Raw genomic sequence first — 22,343 nt, forward strand, 5'->3', positions numbered from 1 at the left:
ATTAGATGCCTTTTTCCCATTAAGTGCTTTTGCCAGGTTTATGGATCTACCTACTCAGCTCACAACCTCCCTCCTAGGGAGGTTTCTACTTGGACTTTATCTTTGCTGAAATCTTTATGTATCCTCTTGCAATGGTCTGGAGTTCCTCTGCTCAAAAAAAGACCCAAAATTTTAAAATCCGTTCACAGTTCCCCAAGGAAATCGATGATCCTGATGGGTCCCTTCCAACTCAGTATATTCTGTGATTTTGTGAAATGGAAACATGTTTTACCCATCCTCAGCTTCTCTGGCTTCACAACTGCTCACTTTTCTTTCTCCTCCAAAACTCCCTGCAAACGCCACTCACCTCCTGGCAGCTCCTCCAGCCTTGGCCTGCTCCTCTCTGCTATCCACAGATAAAATTCCTCTTTTATTTGGCTTGTTTTTTCTCCCTGGAATCCCGTCCTCCCTTCCTATCTGCTTCAAGCCGCCAAGTCAATCATCATCCTTAAATCTCACCTTTAAACCTTCCTGCTCAGTGTGGACTACAGCCACCTGTGACAGGAGGGGAGACTGTATAATAAATGTATTTATATATATATATTTAAGAGAGAGTGGGTGTGAGGTGGAAATGGTCTGTATGAAAACAAGCTGTGGTAGATTGTCTCAGAGCCCCATGGGAAAAGAAAACAGAGACAAGCATGTGACACTATAGGTAGCAAGGGACTCCACAGCTGCCTTCCCACAGGGCACAAGAGGCCACGGGGCTGCGGGTGAGCGACTAACCCCACTGAGCGCCCTGACCGCGCTCCGGCAGGAAACCTTTCCCCTCACGGATCCGAAGGGCAGAGGGAGCGGCAGCAGGCACACACACAGGGGTTTATTTACAGAGGAATGAATTTATTTGCGGCGGGAGGAGGGCGGATGACGCCGTGCCGAGGCACCGCTGCCCGCTCGCCCTCCCGCCGCCGCGATCGCCTCAGGTCACTCCTGAGGGCGGGGGGGGGAGCGGGGGACGGGCCGCTGTCCCTTTAAACACCATCCCGTGGTTGACGTCGCCGCCGTCGCCTTGCCATAATTACTAGCGGGGCCGTAGCGCCGCCCCCTTTCTGCCCGCGGCCTCCCTTGCTGGGCTCGTCCAATCAGCGCCCGCCCGCGTCACTCCGAGGGCAACGAAACACGGAGAAAGGGGAAAAAAAAGTTTGGTGCGGAGCGAGCGGGGCCGGGCGGGCGCGGCGGGCCCGGCAAAGGTGAGGGAGCGCGGCGGGGCCGGGCCGGCTGGGCCGGGCCGGCTGGGCCGGGGCAGCGGCGGTGGCTGCGGCCCCGCACCGTGGTGGGGCAGGGTGTGGGGGGGGGCTGCGGCCGCCTGCCGCCCCCGGGGAGCGGCGGAAGGACTGCGGGACTGTGGGGAGAGTCCCCCCTGCGGACCCCCGGCCCCCGCATCCGGCGGGCGCGGGGCTTGCGGGGCGGCGGCGGGCGCGGGGCCCTCTGCGGGTCTTTTTTCTGCCTTTTTTGGTGGTTCCGTCGTCCGTCTCCCCACCCCCGACGGGCGGCTGCGTGCGCAGGAGCCATCCCGGGGCAGAGGTGTTTGTACTCGTGTCCTTGGGTGGAAGGGAGAGGCAGAGCCGGCCCGTCGCCAGCGCTGCGCCGGCCGGGCCCGGCCCCGCACGGACCGCGGGGGTTTGGGGGGCCATGGGGACCGGGCTGGACCCGGCGGCGGTGCCCTGTGAGACCCAGGGCTTCCCCCGGCTGTCCGGGCCTCGCCGCCCCTCGGGTGAGCCCAGGGCAGCGGTTCTGGCCGGTGTGGGGACAGCTGGGGTTGTGGCACCCCCCTGGTTAAGCCAAGGGTTGAAACTTAACACAGCCTGTCGTAGTTTTGAGTTTTATCGTGTGAAAAGTTGTTTTTGTTGTTGTGCTGGTGTTCACCCAAGAGCTCTGCGAAATTTAACCCAAACTTAACTCCTAGGTGAAAAGCCTGGAGTGATAGATAAGGGATGCAAACATCCACTCGTGTTTCCACGGGATATTAGGATTGGGGAATCCTAAAAAATAAAAAGGGCAGCTGTCTCTACTGTTAATAGCAGCAACAATAACGAAATACAGAAGGCTCCACCACATGTGCTGATGTAATGTGGAGGCATTCAGCAAAACCATGGTAGTTGCTTCAGCCCCTGCGTGGACTGACTTAAGTGCACCGTTGTGTTCTGGAGTCCATTCCCCGAGTGTTTGTCCAGACTTGTCCTATAATAGGTGTCATTGCGTAAGAGTTACAAGGAGCAAAGAGCGTGCCGAGTTTCTTTCACTCTTCTAAGGTTCTTTGCTTGCATCTTAACTGTGCCAAACTCTGTGTGTACTGGAGAGAGAAGGGCACAGCTTGGTAAGCTGCCCTGTGAGCTTCAGGGGAAAAAAAATAAAGAAGAAATTATGCTCTTCCTCCTACTACTTCCCAGCAAATGACTTTGTTTGTCTGATGTCATCTTAAAAAAATTCTTGTCATAGAGTGCTTGTCCTTATCTGAACTGTGGATGATGGTAGCTCAACAATTGAGGAAGTAAAGTCCTTCCTTTGTCTCTTTCCTGTCTCTCTTCTAACTTTTATGGTTTTGCTCGATTTGTTCTTCTAGTGCCGAGGTACTTACACCTGTTGTTTATATTTATTATCACCTAACACAGAACAAGGGGACTGGCTCTCTTCTGATCAGTTATATATTTGTTCAGGCCAAGATAAGTATGTTTGGGGAGGATTTTTCTTTCTTATGATACTACATAACAAAGTATATGACATATCAGTGGCCTAATTCCTTGGGTTTACTACTCTGCAGTTAGAGAAGACATTCTTCAGTACTGGAGAAACTGCCTCCTTTATGTATTTCATGGAATACCTCTTATAATATTTGTTTGTCTTAAAAACCTGTGAATCATATTAAATTTATTTTAATCTGTTATTATTTTACTTCCTGACTAATCTTGAATTTATGGCAAAAATGAACAACAGTGTGTGTGACACTGCATATTTTTAAGAGTGTGATCTAAGAATGTTAGTTTACATTTCAACTTCTTGTTACTTCATGGTCTCAGATGGCACATTGAAAACCTTACACAAATAGCTTGAAAGAGATAGTGGCAAGTTATCAGAGGGAGAGTAGCATTAACACAAACTACTGAAAAGTTGCTATGGTTACAGATAAAGGTAATCCCTGTTTCTGTGAAAGTGTGTCGTTTTGTAACAGCTATATTAATCAGTGTGATTTCTGAGAGAATTGGAAGTATACAAACTTCTGGCTCCATTTTCTTGGCAGCTAATCACTATGCAGCTTTTTCTATTTTTTTTTCTTTTTTTAGTGCTGAATGGGCTATGACTTGCATTCAAGATACTTGATTTGAGCTACAAAGAGTATTATAGATTACATATAAATGTGCTTGGACTATGCTCAATTCAATGGAAACTGTAGTATGCTTATTTTTGCTCCACCCAAGAGATACCTGATGTCAAGGAAATGTCTTTTTAAATGTCTAGATCCTTTTGCAAGGACTTTGACTAAGGCAAGTGTTGTGGCCATTCATCAGCAGAGGCCTTGGTGGTGCAGCTGTACAAGTTACAGTTCCATGTCCTGATTAAAAAAAAAAACAAACAACCAAACAAAAACCAAAACCCACTAAACCAAAAAACTCTGCCCAATCAACCAAATCACAGCCCCCCAAAAAACCCGAACAACCCATGAACAAACCCCCTCAAACTAAACCAACGTGGCAACTGCTGAGGGATTGAGACCTGTTATGGATGTCCAGCTTTATAGGCCAGGGGAATACGAGGCAGGACAAATGATTCTGTTAAGGGTTTATTCCCTACACAGGAGGAGACAGTTGGGATTTAACATGAATGAGTAGCTAAGATTTGGGTGGTTTGAGGCAGCTGCTAAAACTGCCAAGGGAATGTGTTTGGTGTATCTGTGCTGCTGTCCAGACGAGTCACCAGACCTCTCTGAAGAGCCGGTATTTACCACGTGCGCCTCTTTGTTGTTTCCAGGTCTGAGTATTGCACAGCAGTGGTACATCTTGGATTGAAAACAGCAAGAGGAATCTCAAAGTTCAAGATTACTGAAATCTCATCAGTCTGGTATGTTCTCTTCAAACTCCTGGAATAGCAAGTTGAATTCTTTTTATGTGAGGGCCTCCTTAGTTACAGCTAAGGATTAAGTTTCCTGGTAGGTTTCTAGGATCTTGGCTTTTCATCAGCAACTTAATTCTTACGAAGTAATACACTACTGAGAACTATGACCTGTATATTGCTGGGGTTGTGTAGAAAACTGTTTTTGGTAGTGGTGTTTATAGCAGGACAATGAACTCCTGCTCCCAGAACCTTCAGTCAACATACACTCTGAACTTGTTTTCATCTTGCCTATCCAGTTTGGAAATTCCAGGTACTTATGCAGACTTTTAAAACTAAAGTCAGGTTGGAAAGGGGCTATTGCTGACAAACTTTGCAGACGCTGCACACTGATGTATTGAAGAATGCGTAAGAATATGAAAAGGAATGTTGGTTTCTTCACTCAGGGATTTTTTTTTCCCGCTCTTTATGCAGAGTTTGCCCTTATGAAGTTAATGTTGTATGGGTTTGATAAAAAATTAGTAATAATGTCTCAGAATAATTTCTCAAATGCCAAAGTTCTGAAGTTGCTATGCTAATGGGCTTTTAAAATTGATGTATTTCTAAAAATACCCAGCAAGTTTGAGAACTGTTGTTTATAAACAGGATTGCAGCATCTCAGGGTGTGAAAGGAATGGGAAGTTAAATACTACTTTCAAATCTGTCTCTAATAAGAAAAGCAAAGTCAGAACTATAATAATAAGAAATAAAAAGTTCAGCATATTAGTGCTGACATAATTGACAACCAGAGGGTAAAGTCCTTTTCTCCAATGCCAGTTCAGTATGTGCACCCAGCAGATCAGTTCCTTTGCTACTCATTAACATGTACAGAACCAGGAGGTGTAATGTATTCAAGACTGAAAAACAGGTGCAAACCACTGAAGAAAGCTCTCGTGGTTCACACTGATCTCTTGGGAACTGGACAGCGAGTAACCATCTCTCATCTAATCCCTGAACAGCTATCACATGTAGCTTTTGATCACTACTATTCTTGTCTCTGTTTGAACTGGTGACTTAAAGATGAAAGGCTCTGTTCTTGATCTCTTGAGCTGTCAAGTCCTCCAAACTTGCTGTCTTCTGTATATGTAAGATTACAGAACAAATGGCCCTTTAGCTGTTTCATGATTACAATAGTCAGATGAGAGTCAGGTGCTTTCTGTTACTGTCCTCAGTGCGAAGTTGGGTGGCACCAAACTGATTATTTTTTTTTAACACTGCTGTCAAAGCTTCCCTGTTTAATGTTCTTGCAGCTGCAATCTGCTGTTTCCAGGTTTTTTCTGCATTGCCACAGATATTGTAAGAGTAGCAAAGGCTTAACTTAAGCCTGGACCTTAAAGTGGTGCCATTGCATTTTCTCCAGAAGGTATGTGTGTTTACAGAGAAAATAAGTGGCTTTTGTGCAGAAACTGATGCTAAAAAATTAGGTTTTTTTAATGTCTAGTTTCACTAGGTCTCCTTCAGCATGGGATAATAACTTGAATAGCAATTTTTTTATGCTCAGATTGCTAACATCTGGATACAGATTGCTAATCCAGTGAGCTAGGGAACCTCGCAGGATACCCCACTTAGCAGATGATGTGGGAATCTTCACTTTTATGAGGATGGCAAACTACTCTTGGGGCATTTGTAGTATTACTGACAGTTGTGTTGTGTGGGTGGGTTTGTTTTGGTTTTAAATGAGATGAGGTAAGCAAATCTGGGTGGTCAGTGCTGGATGGAGGAGAATATGTTTTGCCATCCCCCTTGTGCTCTGGGTGAGCTATGCTCTTGCTTTATCAGAGACTGGCCAAGCTTCTGCCAACCCAGAGATTCGGAGGCAGGTGGAAGGGGCTGATGAGCACCAGAGCTGGGCTGTGGGAGTTGGCCAGACTGCATGAAGGGGGGAGAGGTGGGGAGGAAAAGGGATGAAATGTCTCCCTCTTAGTGATAAGAGCTCCTGCTTGCCTGCGTAACAGAAGCATGAGCTGAAGTGTTGGATGTTTGATGATAAAAATTACTTGTTGTTGCTGTTGCCAGGTGGTGAAATTGCTGTGGTAGCTATGGAGCTGGAAAGTTTTGGGGTAGTGTGTTTTGGGTTTTCTTTTCCCCTCTCCTTTTGAAAGTACCCAAACAACACCACTGACTTTAGGGTTCTTGTGTCTTCTAACACTAGGCAGTTTGGTTGATATGATTTGTGACTTGTGCTGCTGTTTTTATGGGCCTAAAGTTAATGTGTTCTAAATTGAAGCTTTCCAAGATTGGTTACTGTGATACCTAAGGGACACTTTACTAGTCTGTTTTGTTTGCGTGAACTGTGTTCTTGGTTTTGATTGCTTAGATAAGAGTTGGTCAAAAAAGTGTCATGTAAGTGTGACCTCAGGGTTATCCTCAGGGGACCCGAGATTAACCTCCAGCAGTGCTGGCTCTGGCAGGGCACTGAATTCAGATGCAAGGGTTAAGGTCTGCTCCTTTCAGCTTGTATTTTAGGTACTGAGGGGGAAGTTATGTGAATATTGTTTTTTCTGTGCTTGCTTCATACATAGCAACTTACAGCTGTACCAATTGCTGCTTTTTGGTCCTGTTTGAATTTGTGGCATGGTAGGTTGCTCTAAAATAGGAGGTAACACAAAATGTGCTATTTCACAGTTTTAGAGAGTTAAATATCCTTCCTGAAGGTGTTTTTTATGCTCTTTTTGGTGTTTCACAGCTCAAGGGAGTACTTAGCTGTAAATATTTTCTTGATGTTATGTGGTATTTGCTAAACTGCCTTGGACTTTTTAATCTCTATTAGGGAAGTTAAAACATCTCCATTTTGTGGTATTGGCAGTGGGTGAAGTAAGGCAAAGCAGGCAGCTCCAGCACTGGGAGAGGAAAGGTGGCAACAGCCAGAAGAACAACCTAAATGTGGTTATGCTTCCTCTAGCTTAATATTTTTTAGTTATTTTACACTAAACACATGAAAATGTTTTATGCAAGGCAGCCTTGCTGCCCAGATAAGTCTTGTGTAACCATGATGATACTTTGTGGGTGCAGGAGGGAACACTGTGTTGTGGCTCTTCCTCATGTTGCTTGTTTGGAATGGGGCAAGGTTTGTCTCAAACCAGGTGTCATATCTGCCCTTGTGAAATATTTATCAAGCCTTGTTTATGTTTACTTTTCTTTTCACTGTATAGATGGATAGGGAACCACGTCAGTGTTTGCACTGAGGAAAAAGAAACACTTTTAATCTAAGGATTAAAAGGACAGGGTTTTGTCTAGTGCTGAGAGGAAGCTGTGCCGTGAGAAATGCTGTTGTCACAACGTGACCAGGATCTTGCAAATTCGTTCAGCCGAGTGAAGCCTGAATAAGCACAAAAAGTTTCTGGCAGGAACCGTGGTACCTTGTGGGATGGAGACAGTCACTTCCTGCGGAGCTCCTGCTGACTCATGCTTTAAATGGGTGGAAGTCTTTGGAACCGGCGACCCGATGTATTTTTAGCCGGGGTTACTAATTTATATAGTGTGCTCGGCCTCCCAGGGCAACTCCAGTCACCCTTAAAGCGCGGATGGGCTCCAAACACACATCTAATTTTATCCCCGAAGTGGAGCAAGCAGCAGTTGTGTAATTGCCGCGGGAGAAGAGAAGAGAAGAGAAGAGAAGGTGCTCTGCTGTCCCCCATCCCCGGTCCTCCTGGCCGGGGGGCTGCGTGCCGGGAGGGGTGGGCGCCCCGCGAGGTCTGCATGTCCCGGGGGGGCCGTGGGCTGTCACGGCGGGAGCGGGACGCGGCCCCTTTAAGAGCGCGCGCCGGGGGTGCCCGAGCCCGCCCAGCCTAACCTGCTAGCGAGGAAAAGTTCTTTGCGTGACGGACAGGCCACTCCGCCAATCGGCGAGCGCGGCCCGGCCGGCGGGGCGGGCCCCCGCCCGCCTCGGCCAATGGGAGCGCGGGGGCGGGGCCCCGCGGCCGGGGTAGGTTGCGCCGAAGTGCAGCTCCAAGTGAAGTTAATCTGGGGTGAAGCGAGCAGAGAATTGTGCAGATCTTGGTGGTAGGAATTTTGCGGTTCTAATCGCGTCGTGTGGCGTCGTTCCGCCCGCCAGGGCAGCGGAGTTCATGTGCGTGGGGCTTTTCCTTCGTCGTTTCGCTCGCTAATGATGGCAGGATATTAACATTTATGCAGGGAAGCAGAACAAAAGGGCTCTTTAGACAGGAAATAAGGTGCTGAGAGAGGCTCAAACTTGACCGAGTTTCTTTTGTCATCTGTCGGCTTGCACCGAGTGTTCTGGCGTGGAAGAATCGAGTGGTTCCACATTATCTTATGGAGAAATGTTAATTCCAAAATAGCGAGGATAATGCTGCTGTTTTGGAGTTACACAATGTTACAGGAAGAGAGCTCGATTTTAACTCTAACTTCCCTGATTCTGATGAGATTGGAGGTAACTAATTATGACAGCTGCTGTGGGATTATTCAGTGATAGCATTTGCTCCAAGTCGTTTGTCTTAAATTGTCCTTTGTTGTATCACTGAAGGCTGCTGTGCTGTTGTCTGTGTGTTTGTTCTTGATGAGATGAATGTCTCACAGGTCTTTAGCGTTTAGAACAAAGATATGTAAAAACTATGTAAAACATGGCAATTTTTCTCTTTTTTAATACATTTTATAGGGTGTCTGGGTCTGTCAGAGCTCTGATTACAAACACAGGCAGAAAAATTAAATGTTACTGCTCTGTGTTGCAGCTACTACCCTTCCAGCCAAAAAAAAAAAGGGGGGGGGGAAATTGTATTTTTTTTTTTCTTTTGGAAAAGGTCAGAATCTTTTTGGAAACCTGTATTGTGTAATGATAACAGGTGTTTTATTTGAGGGAAGATTATTTTCAGTTTGTGTACCAGGTTTATCATATATGGTATTTTTAGTGACACTGAGCATCTGAAAGGGCTTCAGGAACAGGAAAAGTATGATTTGCCGTGGGTGGCATGGGATAGGGTGAGAGGGGGGAGAGCAGGAAGTGGTGAGGCAGGAAGCAAGGGAGGTTCTAATGAGGATAGAGACTTTCTTTTAATTGCCATCCTTTCTGTATCTTTGACAAGTATGTTAGATGAGGCCTTATACAAAACAAGGCTTTCAGACTGGGAAATGTATTTTCTTACTTCCCTAAATATTTCCTGATTTTTGTAAAATTACTTGTTTGTCAATATACAGCTGCTCCTGGGAATTGGAAAGAAATACTCATGCCTCTAATACTTGTTGAGTCTAAGGAGTTGATGGGTTGATGGGTTTTGTATGATTAGTCATGGTGATAGAAGAATGGATGTGAAAATTGAGCAACAGTCTTCCAAATGACCATGGAACGCAATTGCTTAGACCTCTATTGAATGTAGACGAGTGTTATTTTTAAAGTATACCTTATTCTTTCAAGTTTTGCATCCAGTCATTCTGTTTTCTCCCAAAATGCTGGGTATAGATTACTTTTACGTATGTCAGTGTCTTGACACACTGGCATCTTGCCATGGTCCAGTGGCTTATAGGTCTGAATCAATAATTCACTCTTGCGATCTGTCTTTCCCTGTTTATAACATTTTTAAATGTTCTGAATTGTATTTAAACCCTGGAAATACTGTCTTAGAATAAGCAGTGACTATATATGGTCTTTTAGCTCAGAGGTGGGACAGATTTCCTGTATCAGGGGAGATATTTAAGACCAGAACACATAAGCATTTAAATACCTGGATTTATATTCATTTTTTAACTTGAATGTGATGCTAGGCCTAGACAAGGTGACTAGATCAGTTGTATGAGGTTAGGGCAAGAAGAATAATGGAGCTTACTTGAATTTCTATAGGCTTGTGATGTGTATATTGAAATTGCTGAAACAAAAGGAAGACAACTAAAGTATTTGTGTGCTATTAAATATTACATTTAGCCAAAAGCTGGTTTTGCTTAGAACAAGAAAAAAGCTGTTTACATGAGGTAGCTTGGTTCCTGTCACTCGATCACTGAGCAACCATTCTTCTTGGGTCCCCTCTGCCCCCCAACTTAGGAAAGTTGTATTATCTGGGACCAGTTTTCCTGATTTATTCAACACAGGAGTGAAATGTTCAACTCTCCAGCCACATGTATACAGTTCTAATGCAGGCTGTTTGTAGAAAGCAAATATGCCCTAAAGGATAAACACACCACTTAGCTGGCACAGCTGTACAACTTCTGTATTCAGGCTACAGCAAATGTTTCTTGCCTGCATTCAAAGCCGTTGCTGGCAGGACCTGTGTTGTCCCTGCATGACGATTGGTTGTTCCAGCATTTCTTGTTCATAAAAACCTTCTCCTGCACATGCTCCATCTGCAAATCTTAAACACTGTGAATGTGCTGTGTGCTGTGGGATTTATGTGTCTGCTTCTTGTGCCAGGATGGAATATGCATCTCTGATGTGAATAAGAGATTCTTAAAAGTGACTGTAGCTCTGTGTACAAAATGCAGGACCAAATTTTGTCTCCCCTGTTTATGAGGCAGAAGATGTCTGTGCCCTACAGGTCACTGTCTGCTGGTGGCACTGCCCAGTGTTGTGAGGTGGGTGGCCCAGCATGAGCTGGGATGGTGACCCTGCTTTCTGGGTCTGTCCAATGCTGCTTTGAGCAGGATTCATGTCTGCCATGGGCTCATCTCTGTAAAACATCCCTGAGCCTTAGGGAGGGCAGATGCCGACCCTGCAAACAGGGATGTGGGCTTTGGATCCCTCCCTGAGGTGCTCCCTGCCACTTTCCCAGCAGAGTGGGCTCTGTGAGGTCTGAAGGTAAAGCCTGGCTCAAATTGTTCTAAATTAGTGGCTCGAGCCAACCCAACTGGCTCTTTTCCCCTCCTCTTCCTCCCCCTGTTTCTCAAGTGGTTTAGTGATCATTTCTGCTAATTGCCCTGTGCCCAAGGCACAAGGGAGGGGGGAGAAGAATAATGACATCCTAGAGAGCGTCAGCGATATCCATAAAAGGGCCACCTGCCCATGGTTTTAGACGTGGAGTTTGGCCTCTGAGTAGTTTTCTTGCAGTTTCTAGGAAAGGGGTGAGCTGAGGAGGTGTGATCAGCACAGCAGTGCTGTTGCAGGGCAGATTGGTGCTGCAGGACCAGCCCTCTCCCGCAGATACAAGGGCTCCTCGGGAGATAGTTGTCCCTCTGTGCAGCTCACTCTGGGTGGGGCGGATCATCTGGCCAGTGATGTTTACAGTGTAATAAGGTTTTGTGAAAACAAGCACTTAATTACACATGACCTACAAACGAATAAAAATAGCTTGGATCTGGATTCTTGCTTTAAAATCTATTAAACAGAGGCATGAAACATTCGGGATTTTTAAACCTGCTTGGGCTTTTTTACCTTTAGAAATATCAGGAACATTAAGTCCTTCCCTGTTCTTGTTGGATCTCCGATGTGTCATAAGCTTCTCAGCCCTTAATTGAAGGGGTGGGGTGATATATTTTTAACAGATCCCTCCTTCCAAGTGTGTTTATAGGGCTTTTGAGCTAAACAGAGATTAGCAAAAACAAAGCTTTGACAGTGCAAAAATAGTTTCTCCTCAATCAAGTTGTGGTTTTTTGCTCATTCTCCAGTTGTTGGCAAAACCTGAGGTTTTTTCATTTGAAAAGTAACTTTTTGGCTATTAAATTATGCATTAAGAGATAAACTGAGTTAAATCCTAACCTGATCCATCTTCTGCTCCATTTAGATCAACTTAAGGCAGTCTTTTGAGTATTACTTAGACAAATGAACACACTCGTTTGAGTATTTCCTAAAAATAGCTCCTTTTTAAGCAGCAGTTTTATTAAATGCACAGTTCTTCCTTTAACTTAATGCTTCAGCAATCTTGCAGAAGCTCAGACTGTCTCCATGCTAAAGACCACCCCTGCTCAACTGTTCTGCCCTGCCAGGATATATTTGCATCACAGGACTAACCTTCAGGATATGGTATTTGTCAGTCTGAAACATAATAGTCCTGTATCTGGAGAACTAAACTATAAACAGTGTGGCTGCCTTGGCAGGCCCCGGCAACCACCCCAACAGTTTAACTAGCCCAGGGTTTAAGACAACACTGTGTCTGTGTGTCCTGTGATTCATGATGCTAATGCACCTTTATCTACGGGAAGGATTAGGGAAACAAATATAAACTTAATAATCAAATTGGAGTGGGAGCTTAGTAGCGGTATTTCTGAGGACAGAAGCGAGGCATTTTCAGTTCATTTAAGCATTTTGCATTGGATGTGGTTTTTAATCAGGGACTGAAGTTTTCACCATTAGCTTGAACAAGACAGCAGGCTGAGTGGTTTTCATGTGTGTGCCATGGAATGTAATTGGGCTGATGAAAGAAAAATATTGCATGAGGAAGGCAGGCATTTTCCACTTAGGTTCTAAATTGTGTTCAGGGCAAGAGACAAGAGAGAACCACTGATTCTGCAGGCAAAAGTTTTAGAATTTGGTACCTAAATTGGACATATTAGTGCATTTTTATACAGAAGGCTATATCTAATTTAGATTGTCAAAAGATAAAATTTGAGTTGTTGAACATGCTGGTTTTGAGGATGGGTTGGCAGAGGATAAAAAATAAAAAAGGATAAAAATTGTTTCTCTACTACCCCATGTATGAATTTAGCATGTTTTTCTAAAATCATATGGAATCAAGGCCTTCATACAATACAATGTTGTCATGAACCAGAATGTTTTCTGTGCAACAGAAATCTGGTATCTGTATCATTATCAAGGTAGGGGCAAAAGAAGTGTTCCTAGATTGAATGGTTTGTAGATTGTTCTTCCTGCCCAGCTCCTTTAGAATTGGGCAAGACACTTTAGAGGTAGCTTTTGTTGCTGATACAGGAGACTTTTCTAAGTGATTTCACCAGACTTCTCATGTTGGGATTATCCTATCCAAACATCATGCTAGTATGACATACTGTTGGATATTTCTGTTAAGTCGCTGAATAAAGTGATTTTGTAGGTATTAATTAGAAGTAGTTATCAAACAAATGTTGTCCAGGTGAAAAGTGACAAGAAAAGTAATTATCTTAGTGGTTTATGATATCAAAAACATTTGAGTATGAGCTTGCAAAAAAAAAAAAAGGAACTGTGGCAACATGGAAGGACTTACCTGGAATGCTCTTTAGGGAAGAGGCTTTAGAATTGCTCAATAGGATTGTTTTGAATATCAGCATATTTTCATGGTGTTTGCTTAAAGTATCCTGGGGGAGGAGGAAAGCGGCATTAGTAACAATAGGCCAAGGTAAGTGTATTATTAGTTACATAACAAACAAATTGTCAGCTGAGTGTGACAAACCATGCAAGGGGTGATACTAGGAGTGCTGAGATCAAGGAGTGTTTGATTTGTTGTGGAGTGTCCTGGCAGCTGGGCATGAATTTTTTGCCTTCTTAATAAGTCCAGTCAAACTTGGTGCTTTGATTGCAATTTAAAGCTCCTGTGCATAGCAGTGGAGTAATTGGCTTTAAATTTTTTTTCTTTTAATAAAACAACAAAAATATCTAATTTCACACTCTGGTCACTTGGTTGATTGTGTTGCCTTCCTGCATTTGCTTTTCTCTTACTTGGTGTCTGTCAAACTTTTGGCTGTTGTCTATGGTTTCTCTTTCTACAATAATTAGCTTGTTATTCTGCAAAGTCATAAAGTGACTGTGACCCATGGTCTTAAGTTTATACCTAGTCATTCTCTATATAAATAAATCAATCCCTGATTAGTTGCTACCTGCTTATCCTTCTGTCTTCAATGTCAGATTCCCCATTGCACAATCGGAAATTGTCTGCTCTGAAGAACACCTGTGTCCTTGCTGCAGCTCTGACACCTTGATTTCTCAAACTGGCAAGGCCTGAGATGAAGAATTTATTGAAACCTCTTTGTATGGCCTGAGAGCTCTGTCTCACCCTGTGAACTTACACAGAGTGGCACATACAGTGTAAAATGTGTATTGTAGTGTTGCTGTATTTCCTCGAGTAGCATCAAGTAAGTCGTTAAAATGGGAAAGTCTTCTCTTGAAACCCAGGGTTATGGGTTAAAATTAATGATTTTTCTGTGTGTGTGTGTGTAAAGGATATAAATATTCTTCAATGATCGTGTGGGGATTTTTGCTTTCACAAAAGGGGTGTGAGACAGAAGGGATTTCTGGGAGACAGTGTAGAGGCGTTGGGGTTTTTTTTCAATAGTGAGGACAGGGTACTTGTGGAATTAGCTTCGCTGAAGTAATGGTGCCTGTGAACACATCTTTAACAAGCTAAAGAGTGTTGTTCTTCCTGGTGTCCCTCTTGTTTATGACCTTATACCATAATAAAAGGGAATATATTATGCTCTTTTTCCATCCTTTCCTGATAGAAACCTTGTTGGCCAGTGTTGGTGAATGGAAGGGAACAGGCACACTGACAGAAAGCCACACCTTGCTGACAACTGAGGTTCAGCATCCTTTGAGCAGATTTTTGTTCCCTGTTTATCCATTCTAAAGTGTGATATTGGCTTTAATATGTCATAATTGGAGATCTGCCTTGCGTTTTCCTATGTTTGTCTACTTTTCCTTTATATCGTGAATTTTCCTTTCTCTAGAGAAAGTGCTGTTACTTTGTTATGTGTCGGTCTATTCTCTGGCAGAATACAATCACTATGGCAAGAGGATAAAAGAGAAGTCAGATCTGCTTCAAGAGTTATTGTTCAAAATGCTTCTAAAAATGTAAATTTCTGTTTACGTGGCTTGAGGAAAAACGGGAAATCCCATGCCACTACTTATCAACTTGGCCTTTTAGATACAAGTCCCTCCCTTGAAGCCATTTATGGCTTTATTTTTCTATGTAGAATTGTAGGAAAAAAACTCTGTACAAAGGTAGCATCATAATAAATGGGGGGATTGGCATCCAACCATGCTATTTTTAGGCAATTGTGCTCTTAACTTGCTGATCTAAGTGTTCTGGACAGTAAGTGGGGGAGACATTATACTAGAAATGTGTGCTCACATAGCTGAATCTTGTCTGGAACCAGAATGAATAGCAGACTTCCAGGAGGGCAGTTCATGGAGCCGTAACTGGAATATTAGTAGGTAAAAAGGATGCCCTGGTGATTAAAGCACAATGTTTGCAATGCAGACTTTTACTCGAAAGCTGTCATCTCTGGCTTTCTCCTCAGCTGAGAAACTGAAATATGTGCAGTCTGTTCTGTATGGGCTTAGGGAAGAAGTGTAAAAAACTATTTTCTGTTCCATGGTGGCAGTGGGGGAAGAAATGCCAGTTGCTCTCAATCAAATTGCTTCCAATATTTAAGCTTTTCTTAAACAGTGTAATGACCTCCCCATCTAAGCAAGTGGTGTAGTTTTGGAAACCTTCAGAAAGGAGTATGTCTCACAGCAAATTTCTGATCATTCCTTTGTCCCTTATGCCTACCCACTGTCTCAGGTTGTTAAAGCTGACACAAGGCAATTCTTACTAATTTTCATTCTGACCTTGTTTCACTCTTGGTGATGTGTTCGTTTTTCCTTGGTTTAAACTGTGAGTCTATGCCTTAGAGTTCAGTTCTGTCACCAACATGGTAGGTTCACCTTCCTCCTGCAGTGCACTGTTAACTTTGACTCTACTGGCACAGAGCAGCACCATAAACCACACACAAGAGCCTATCCAAGCTTTCAAGGAATGAAGTCTTCAAGGTAGATCCGTCCCTGTCCCACTGCAGTGCTGTGGCAGAGGTATCCAAAGCCCCAAATTACCTGTATCATGAAACCATTGCATTGGTTGCATATAAGTACATATTAAATGCATGTGTTTAGGTTACACTTGGATGTTTACATGTTCCCTTGTTTCAGGCAGTATAAAGTAAAAGTTGAGGGGAAACTAAGGAAAGATGCAAAACTTCATAGTGTGACCAGTTGGTGTATTCATATATTTGGTGAAACTTGACAATACAGTGAAGTGTTGGATAAATACCAGTTGCCCAGCATGGTGCTGCTGATCACCTGTGTAATATTTTCCTATGCTTTGTGCAGGGTGATAAATTTTAGTCTATTGACATCCAGTAATTAGAATTATGTAAGCTGACTTCCCCAGTGATTGAAATAATAATTAAGGGATAAAAAAGGCAACAACAAAACCCCCTAGAATAGCATTAAGGTTAAAACAAAGTAGCATCTTTAAGTCCCTTGACTAAATTTAAGTGTATTGCAGAAGATGAGGAATGCAGCTTCGCCACAGGGAACATCATACTTATACCTCTTACACTGAAAACTTGTCCTTAAATACCCTCTTTGTTTAGTCAGGATTTAGCTTTAGGTTGAGCTCCCCATCAAACCACAGTAAGGGTATTGTATAATTTTGAACACTTAAATTAGACATAGTGCATAATTCTAAATAGAGCTACACATCATGCATGATAATCACAGTGTTCTTGGGAGTTAAGCTGAATTCAAGATGCCCTAACCAGAAATGATGATTGTGATGATGGTTTTATTTATTAACACACAGGAACCCTGATATTAGAGCAGGAGCTCCCTTAGCATTAAGCCCACATAGAACTGTAGCATTATAAGCTAATTAAAATTCTGCATACTGCTGTTTATAAAAACAAATTATAACATGTTTTGTGCTTACTGTCAGTTCTCAGCAACAGGTGCTTTGTTAACAAGAAGCTGTCTATTTTGGGAACTCGTGTTAAAGCGGCTTTTATCTCTTCTGGGTTTGATATGCTTAAAATAAGTGAAACTCATGCTCTATTGAGAGAAGATTACTTATTCACTGAAGCTCAAAAGAAGCGATTACTGAATCTATATCTATTCTTTCAGTAATTATGAGGGTAATCTTGTAAGTGTTTGAATCTTCTTACAGATTATTCTTCATCAACTTGTAAAGTAAAACCTGTTTTAAAATATAGCATTAAAGATAGTTTATGGAGTTGCTTTCCTGCATCCATTAAACTTTGGCCTGGTATTTTAAAGGAATGTAGAGAATTCTAGAATCTCCTGGTTCTAATTTTATACAACCTCTGATTTCTGAAATGACCAGCTTCAAAATATGATGCCAAAGAAAGCAGAATGTAGCCCTGTCTGGTCTGTTTCAGAGTAGCCTTTCTTAACTTTTATAGAGCATTTTAAAAGAAGGCATTTCTTTACTGACAGATTTCAAGTGAACCCTAAATTTATTTATAGGGCTGTGTAGAAATACAAAGGGCAACTCAAGGATTCCTGCAGCACCTGAATGCCAAAATACAGGTATGAGATGGCACAAACTGCAGAGGAAAGAAAAGAGCTCCTCGAGCAGTATCTGCAGCTTGCACAGCTCGACACCGGTTCAGCCACACACGATGGAAACTGTGGTTTGTGTGAACTGACTTAGCAGACTGCTGATGAGCAATTACTGAGATGGTTTGATTTTTCTAATGGGTGTAACTCCTGAATTTTTATTCCTCTTTACCAGAGACACCAGAGCAAGCACTCCCTAAAAGTGTGCTCTTTTAATAGTAGCTGGGTATTCCATCACAAGTGTAACTTCATGCAAGGTTTCTGAGGCAGTCTCATCTCAGACAGCCATTTTCCAAAAATGGACCTGCTGAGCCTGTCTGCCTTTAGCCTTAAATTTTGCGTGATCTGGGCAGGCTAAACTTAAGTACAACCTCATATTCTGGGAGAAAAACACTGTCCTCTGGGTTGTGTATGGACATACAGTGCTTTGGGTAGGACAGCATGGCCATTGGGGTGGCTGGCTGGTGTCCTCTGTGTTCCTCAGATACGCCTCTTGGGCTTCTCTCACCATGACTCCCCCAAAGATACCAGATTAAAACCACCTTCCCAAAACACAAGACGTGCTCTTTCCTCTGTTGACTTTTCTTTGTCTATAATTCCTCAGAAACTGTCTTTACTTTGTACAGAACAATTATAGTTACTGTGTTGCTCTCAGTGTTTTTAATGTTTAACTAGTTATTTTTATTGAAGGTCCCTGTCGTGTCTTGCTGTAAACAAGCGTGTCCAGCCCAAGGGTTATTTGCTGGTTTTTCTCTTGAACCTAAGAAGTGACTTTGTGGTGTGCGTGAGTTTTGTTTTGTTGTTTTCACTTGCGTTCAGGTTGACCTCTCCAAAAAGGCAGCTTTGTCAGCTTAGATTTTCTGATAGTCATCACTGAAGAGACAGAAACTTAGAACATGTTGGTGATGCTCTTTCTGAAGACATCTCTGTGCTGGTCTGGACTGGAGTCTGCTGGATTAACTGGGGTTGCCTATAAATGTATTGTGCTGCTGGGGAATAAGTAGTAACTAAGAGGCTTTTAAGTTTTCTAAGTCAGAGGAAAAATTGATGTTTCTTTGAATCTCACAAAGTTTTGATGCTGTCATATGCAGGGGCCTAATTCTAGTGGTGCTGCAGTGTTAGTCTTGAACAACAAAAGTCCAAATGTACACGCTTAAATGTATTAGCAGTGATAATCCTTGGTGTCTTGACTTCTATTTTGCTGCTTTAGGCTCAAATTCAAAAACATGATAAATAAGAGTGTTGAAGGCGTTATACAGAGTGCTGCATTTAATCTTTTAGGTGCTACAGCAGTTAGCACATGCTTCAGCTTAAAGTAGTGGTCATTCCTGCAAAAACCCCACCATCACACTGATAAGCTCTCTGTGGTAGCTTTTTGGAATTCCAACACTTTCATGAAAATTCTCTTGTCTGTATTCTGCCTCTGAAATCCAGCATAAACAAAATGTGTTTCCTCCTACGAGGTAGTAAAATGTACATGTTACTTAGCCTGTTAAATTTGTTTTCCTTTTAGGAATAATCTTCAGTAGAATAGTGAATTTCATGGAATTGCCCCTTTATTATGTGTGGTGACTCTACAAGAAAGTTTGGAAACTAAATAAGTAACACTTGCTTATACTTCTGGTTTTTGTTTGTAGACTTCAAGTGGTCAGTGCAAGTAATTTGATGCTTTTGCATGAGGTGAATGAGAATCTGAGGTACCTACAGCAGTTAATCTTTGGGTCTAGTAATCCTTACTTTGCAAAGGTTAAGCGTGGCTACAAGTAGTAATTACAGTTTCAAAGTAACATCTATTAATAGTGTATGCAGACAAGCATGAGAATCTGAGTCCTTATTATCAGTGATCTCCTTGATACCAGTACAGAATCTGTGTGTCTTTGTTCTTGCCTAGTAAGAGTGAAGAGATTGTAGTGAAATGTTCTCTTGTTCCTCGTGTAACCTTGAGTACAAGAGCAGACAGCTGTACATAGCAATATACACACTTCAACACTGGAGGCTTTGTCTATATGAAGCGTTCCTGGGTTGTATGATATTCTGGCTCAGATTAGTTATGAAAGTTGCTCATGTTCTTTCCCTTCCTAAGACCTGAACTCTCTCTTTTCTGTCCATCTGCCACTTCTGAGCTCGCCCTTTCTCTCGTGTGTGGCTCTTTTCCAGTAGTGTGATTCTTTCACAGTCTTCCTGTAATCTTAAACCTGGAATACAGCTTTCTTAAGAGTCCAAAATTTACCTATATTTTAACTCGTGTACTGAAGGATTTAAACGTGCTGACTTCCTAAGTTTGAGGTGAAAAGAGACTTCTGTAACTTGTTCCGTCTTTTTGTGAAGTTTCTGCTAGGAGTGTCTGATATATCAAAGTGCTTGATTTTAAAATAAGTCTATGCATGAAACAAAAATAAAAAACTGTTCAACAGGAATAGACAGGAACATAAGTAGATAGTGAATGACTTGTCAAGTGAGTTGAGAGAACATCTTATGTAAGTCTTTGGTCACTAGTGTGAGTATTTTGTTTTTGATACTAAGTCATATAAATTCTAGTTCAGTAGTTTTAATTGCAACTTAAGTCTACTTAGTTGTGGACAGGAAGAATACTGGAGGCCTACTGAAATGAATGGAAAGCTTTAAAATGCATGGATTCTCTTGGTGCTGAGGAAGTTGGATCACTCCTGTGTTTTGAAAAATGCAGCAGCTGTGTGTTCTGCTGCTACAGGAACAAAGAGGTCGCTGCCCTTACAGATCTGCTTGCATAGTTGGTCCTTAACCATATTCACTTTTTTTAACTCAAAGCATTCTGATGAAACTGGGTCAGAGTGTAATACACATATAGCTGTGCTGGCAAATGTGAACCAGCTGCAGTCTTTTAGCCAGGGTGAGCTGTAGATGAAATGACATGTCTGACTGCAACCAGCAAGCTGGGCTGAGCTGTAATGACTGAGGCCCCTATTCAAATCTGCCAGTTCTTCTTGGCTCCGCAGCAAGTTGCTGGGACATGGCAATGCCTTAAAGCAGCTACAAATGACTGCTCAGTGAATTTAAATTGGAGCCTTTTGGGAGACAACAAGTAAGTAAAAAGAAAACAGGGTTGTTCTGTAGCTTGCTATTAAATTGTGAGTCTAGTGCTTTATACCCTGAGAAGTGTCCTGCTTTGAGCAGGACACCTGAGCACCAAATTCCACTATGGAGCGATATCCTCAGTCACAACCAGTGCTCTGGTAACTTCTGCAGCAAGATTCAACAGAACTCTGCTCTTGGGCCTTTTTTTGCCATTTGTTTTGATAAGCCTGTAGAGGAATGCATTTCCTATTTATTGTTTTTTGTACCAGCATGCCTTTTCATATGGTGGTACAGGTGGTTATTGGATGTCTGTGCCAGTACATGCTCTAAAGTGAAGTGTCTGCACAACTACGTGTCTTGCTTTTATTTGTGCCTGGGATGAAGCTTTATGTGTTTAAGCAGCGCAAAATACCACTTCTGCAATTTCTTCCTTGCTTCATTAGCTCAAAGAAAATGACCATTAGTACTGGTGCTACTTAAATCAGTGCTGAACTGTTTCATTATAGAGGTGATTATGACAGAGGAGGGAAAATTTTAATCACTTGTTAAAATTGGATTCATTATTTGAGTTGAGTGTCACGTAAAACTGTCAGTGTGTTGGTCTTTCACAGGGAAGAGTAGCTCACACCAAGTGCTGTGCTTTCTCTTTGAGAAACAGTTTCGAGCTGGCATTAGTGAGGTTCAGACTGTCTGGTGTGGTGCTGAGGCAGAATGCTATTTGGGTGGTCTCATCAGCCTCAGCGTTAGCATTTGGGAGAGATCCTTCCCATACCAGTCACAGATTTTAGGAGTGTTTGCAGAACACAAGACGGTACTTCAGCTGGGGTAGTGGATGTGAGGATCTCATTTTCTTACTGCAGCCTGAAGTATGAGGATAACTGGAATTTAGGAGACCTTTTTCTTTGGGGAAGGCAGCTGAACAGAAGGCTGGCTTCTGTGTGTGGGACTTTTTTTTTTCCTTGTTGAGAAGGGGGGGAAAAGAGATTATTCTTAAACCTTGTGTGTTTAATCCTGCTAAATGCTGCTCTCTCTGATCTTGCTGATTAACATTTGAAGCCTATAAAGCTAGAGTATCAGTTATTTGAAACTAGTAGCATATAAACATTTTAATTAAAACAAAGAGAAGAAGATGGGGGGGAAGACCAGTATTGCAGTGCCTGCTCTGTGGAAAAAAAATGTACACAAGTATTTTATTTACTTTACAAAGTATTGGAAGAGGTAGCTCTTTCCTCAGAGAACTTGATGGCCATAAGAGTTACCCTACTTTAGTGCTTCAGCTCTATACATTTTACTATCAGGAACGCCCTTTATATATTTTTGCTTGGTACAGAGAGGACTTTACTCTGAGGATGTGCTATAGTGAGGGGGGAAAGATGGGACCCGTAGCAGCAGTAGTAAGGAGGAAGGCCTTATAGATGCATCAAGTTGTTTGTGTATGACCAGAGTAACAGGAATGGGTAGACCTTAAGCACCAAAGGAGGACTTAGCCTGCAGAGCTATGTCCTGCCATGCTTATAGTAACAATAAATATTTTTGAGAAGCAAATTGAGGTAATTTCGTCTTAAATTTATCAGCTAATGCAAAAAGAGCCAGTTTATTCCATAATCTTCAACAAAGTGGATGTTCTGGGGTTGCACTGAGAGGAGTTGTTTGAGGCTCTTGCACTTCCTTCTAATATGCTTCCTTCTCATTAGTGCTTGTACAACTGGTTATACAAGTATACTGCAAAGGAGAGCAGGGAAATGTGCTTAAAATATTGTAAAGAGTCTGTTGTTCTGGGTTTTTTTCTTTAAAATGAATCAATTCTGCATTCAGAATAACATTCAGAATTCAAAGAATTGCCCTGTGCATGTTGTGCAAGCACAGCTGGGGGGGAACAGACAGAGCCCAGAGGCATTTCCAGGAATTTTACAAGTTCAACGTTTGTTTTGTGACACCTCAAACAAGTAGGACATACATGTAG

At 42.6% G+C, this 22,343-nt stretch overlaps 1 protein-coding gene across 5 annotated transcripts in view; it reads left to right on the forward strand.

The window, feature by feature from the left end:
* Positions 1 to 1,190: 1,190 nt before the first annotated feature.
* The window catches only part of ZFAND6 (zinc finger AN1-type containing 6), a 36,387-nt gene continuing 15,234 nt past the window's right edge, over positions 1,191 to 22,343 (forward strand). The window contains exons 1-2 of one of the 5 annotated variants that reach the window (XM_027746165.2): positions 1,191 to 1,229; positions 4,006 to 4,095. Coding sequence is in view for 2 of the 5 variants with exons in the window: in XM_027746163.2 (XP_027601964.2) it covers positions 8,193 to 8,194 (2 nt within the window). In the remaining 3 variants the exon portion in view is untranslated. Of the gene's footprint in view, positions 1,230 to 4,005; positions 4,096 to 8,041; positions 8,195 to 8,229; positions 8,516 to 22,343 lie in introns of those variants that run through there. The other 4 variants (XM_027746164.2, XM_027746163.2, XM_039381715.1 and 1 more) reach the window with 4 other exon arrangements.

This window comes from Pipra filicauda, unplaced genomic scaffold (genome assembly GCF_003945595.2).
Source record: "Pipra filicauda isolate LSUMZ 115617 unplaced genomic scaffold, ASM394559v2 scaffold238_size1193820_pilon, whole genome shotgun sequence".
NCBI lineage: Eukaryota > Metazoa > Chordata > Aves > Passeriformes > Pipridae > Pipra > Pipra filicauda.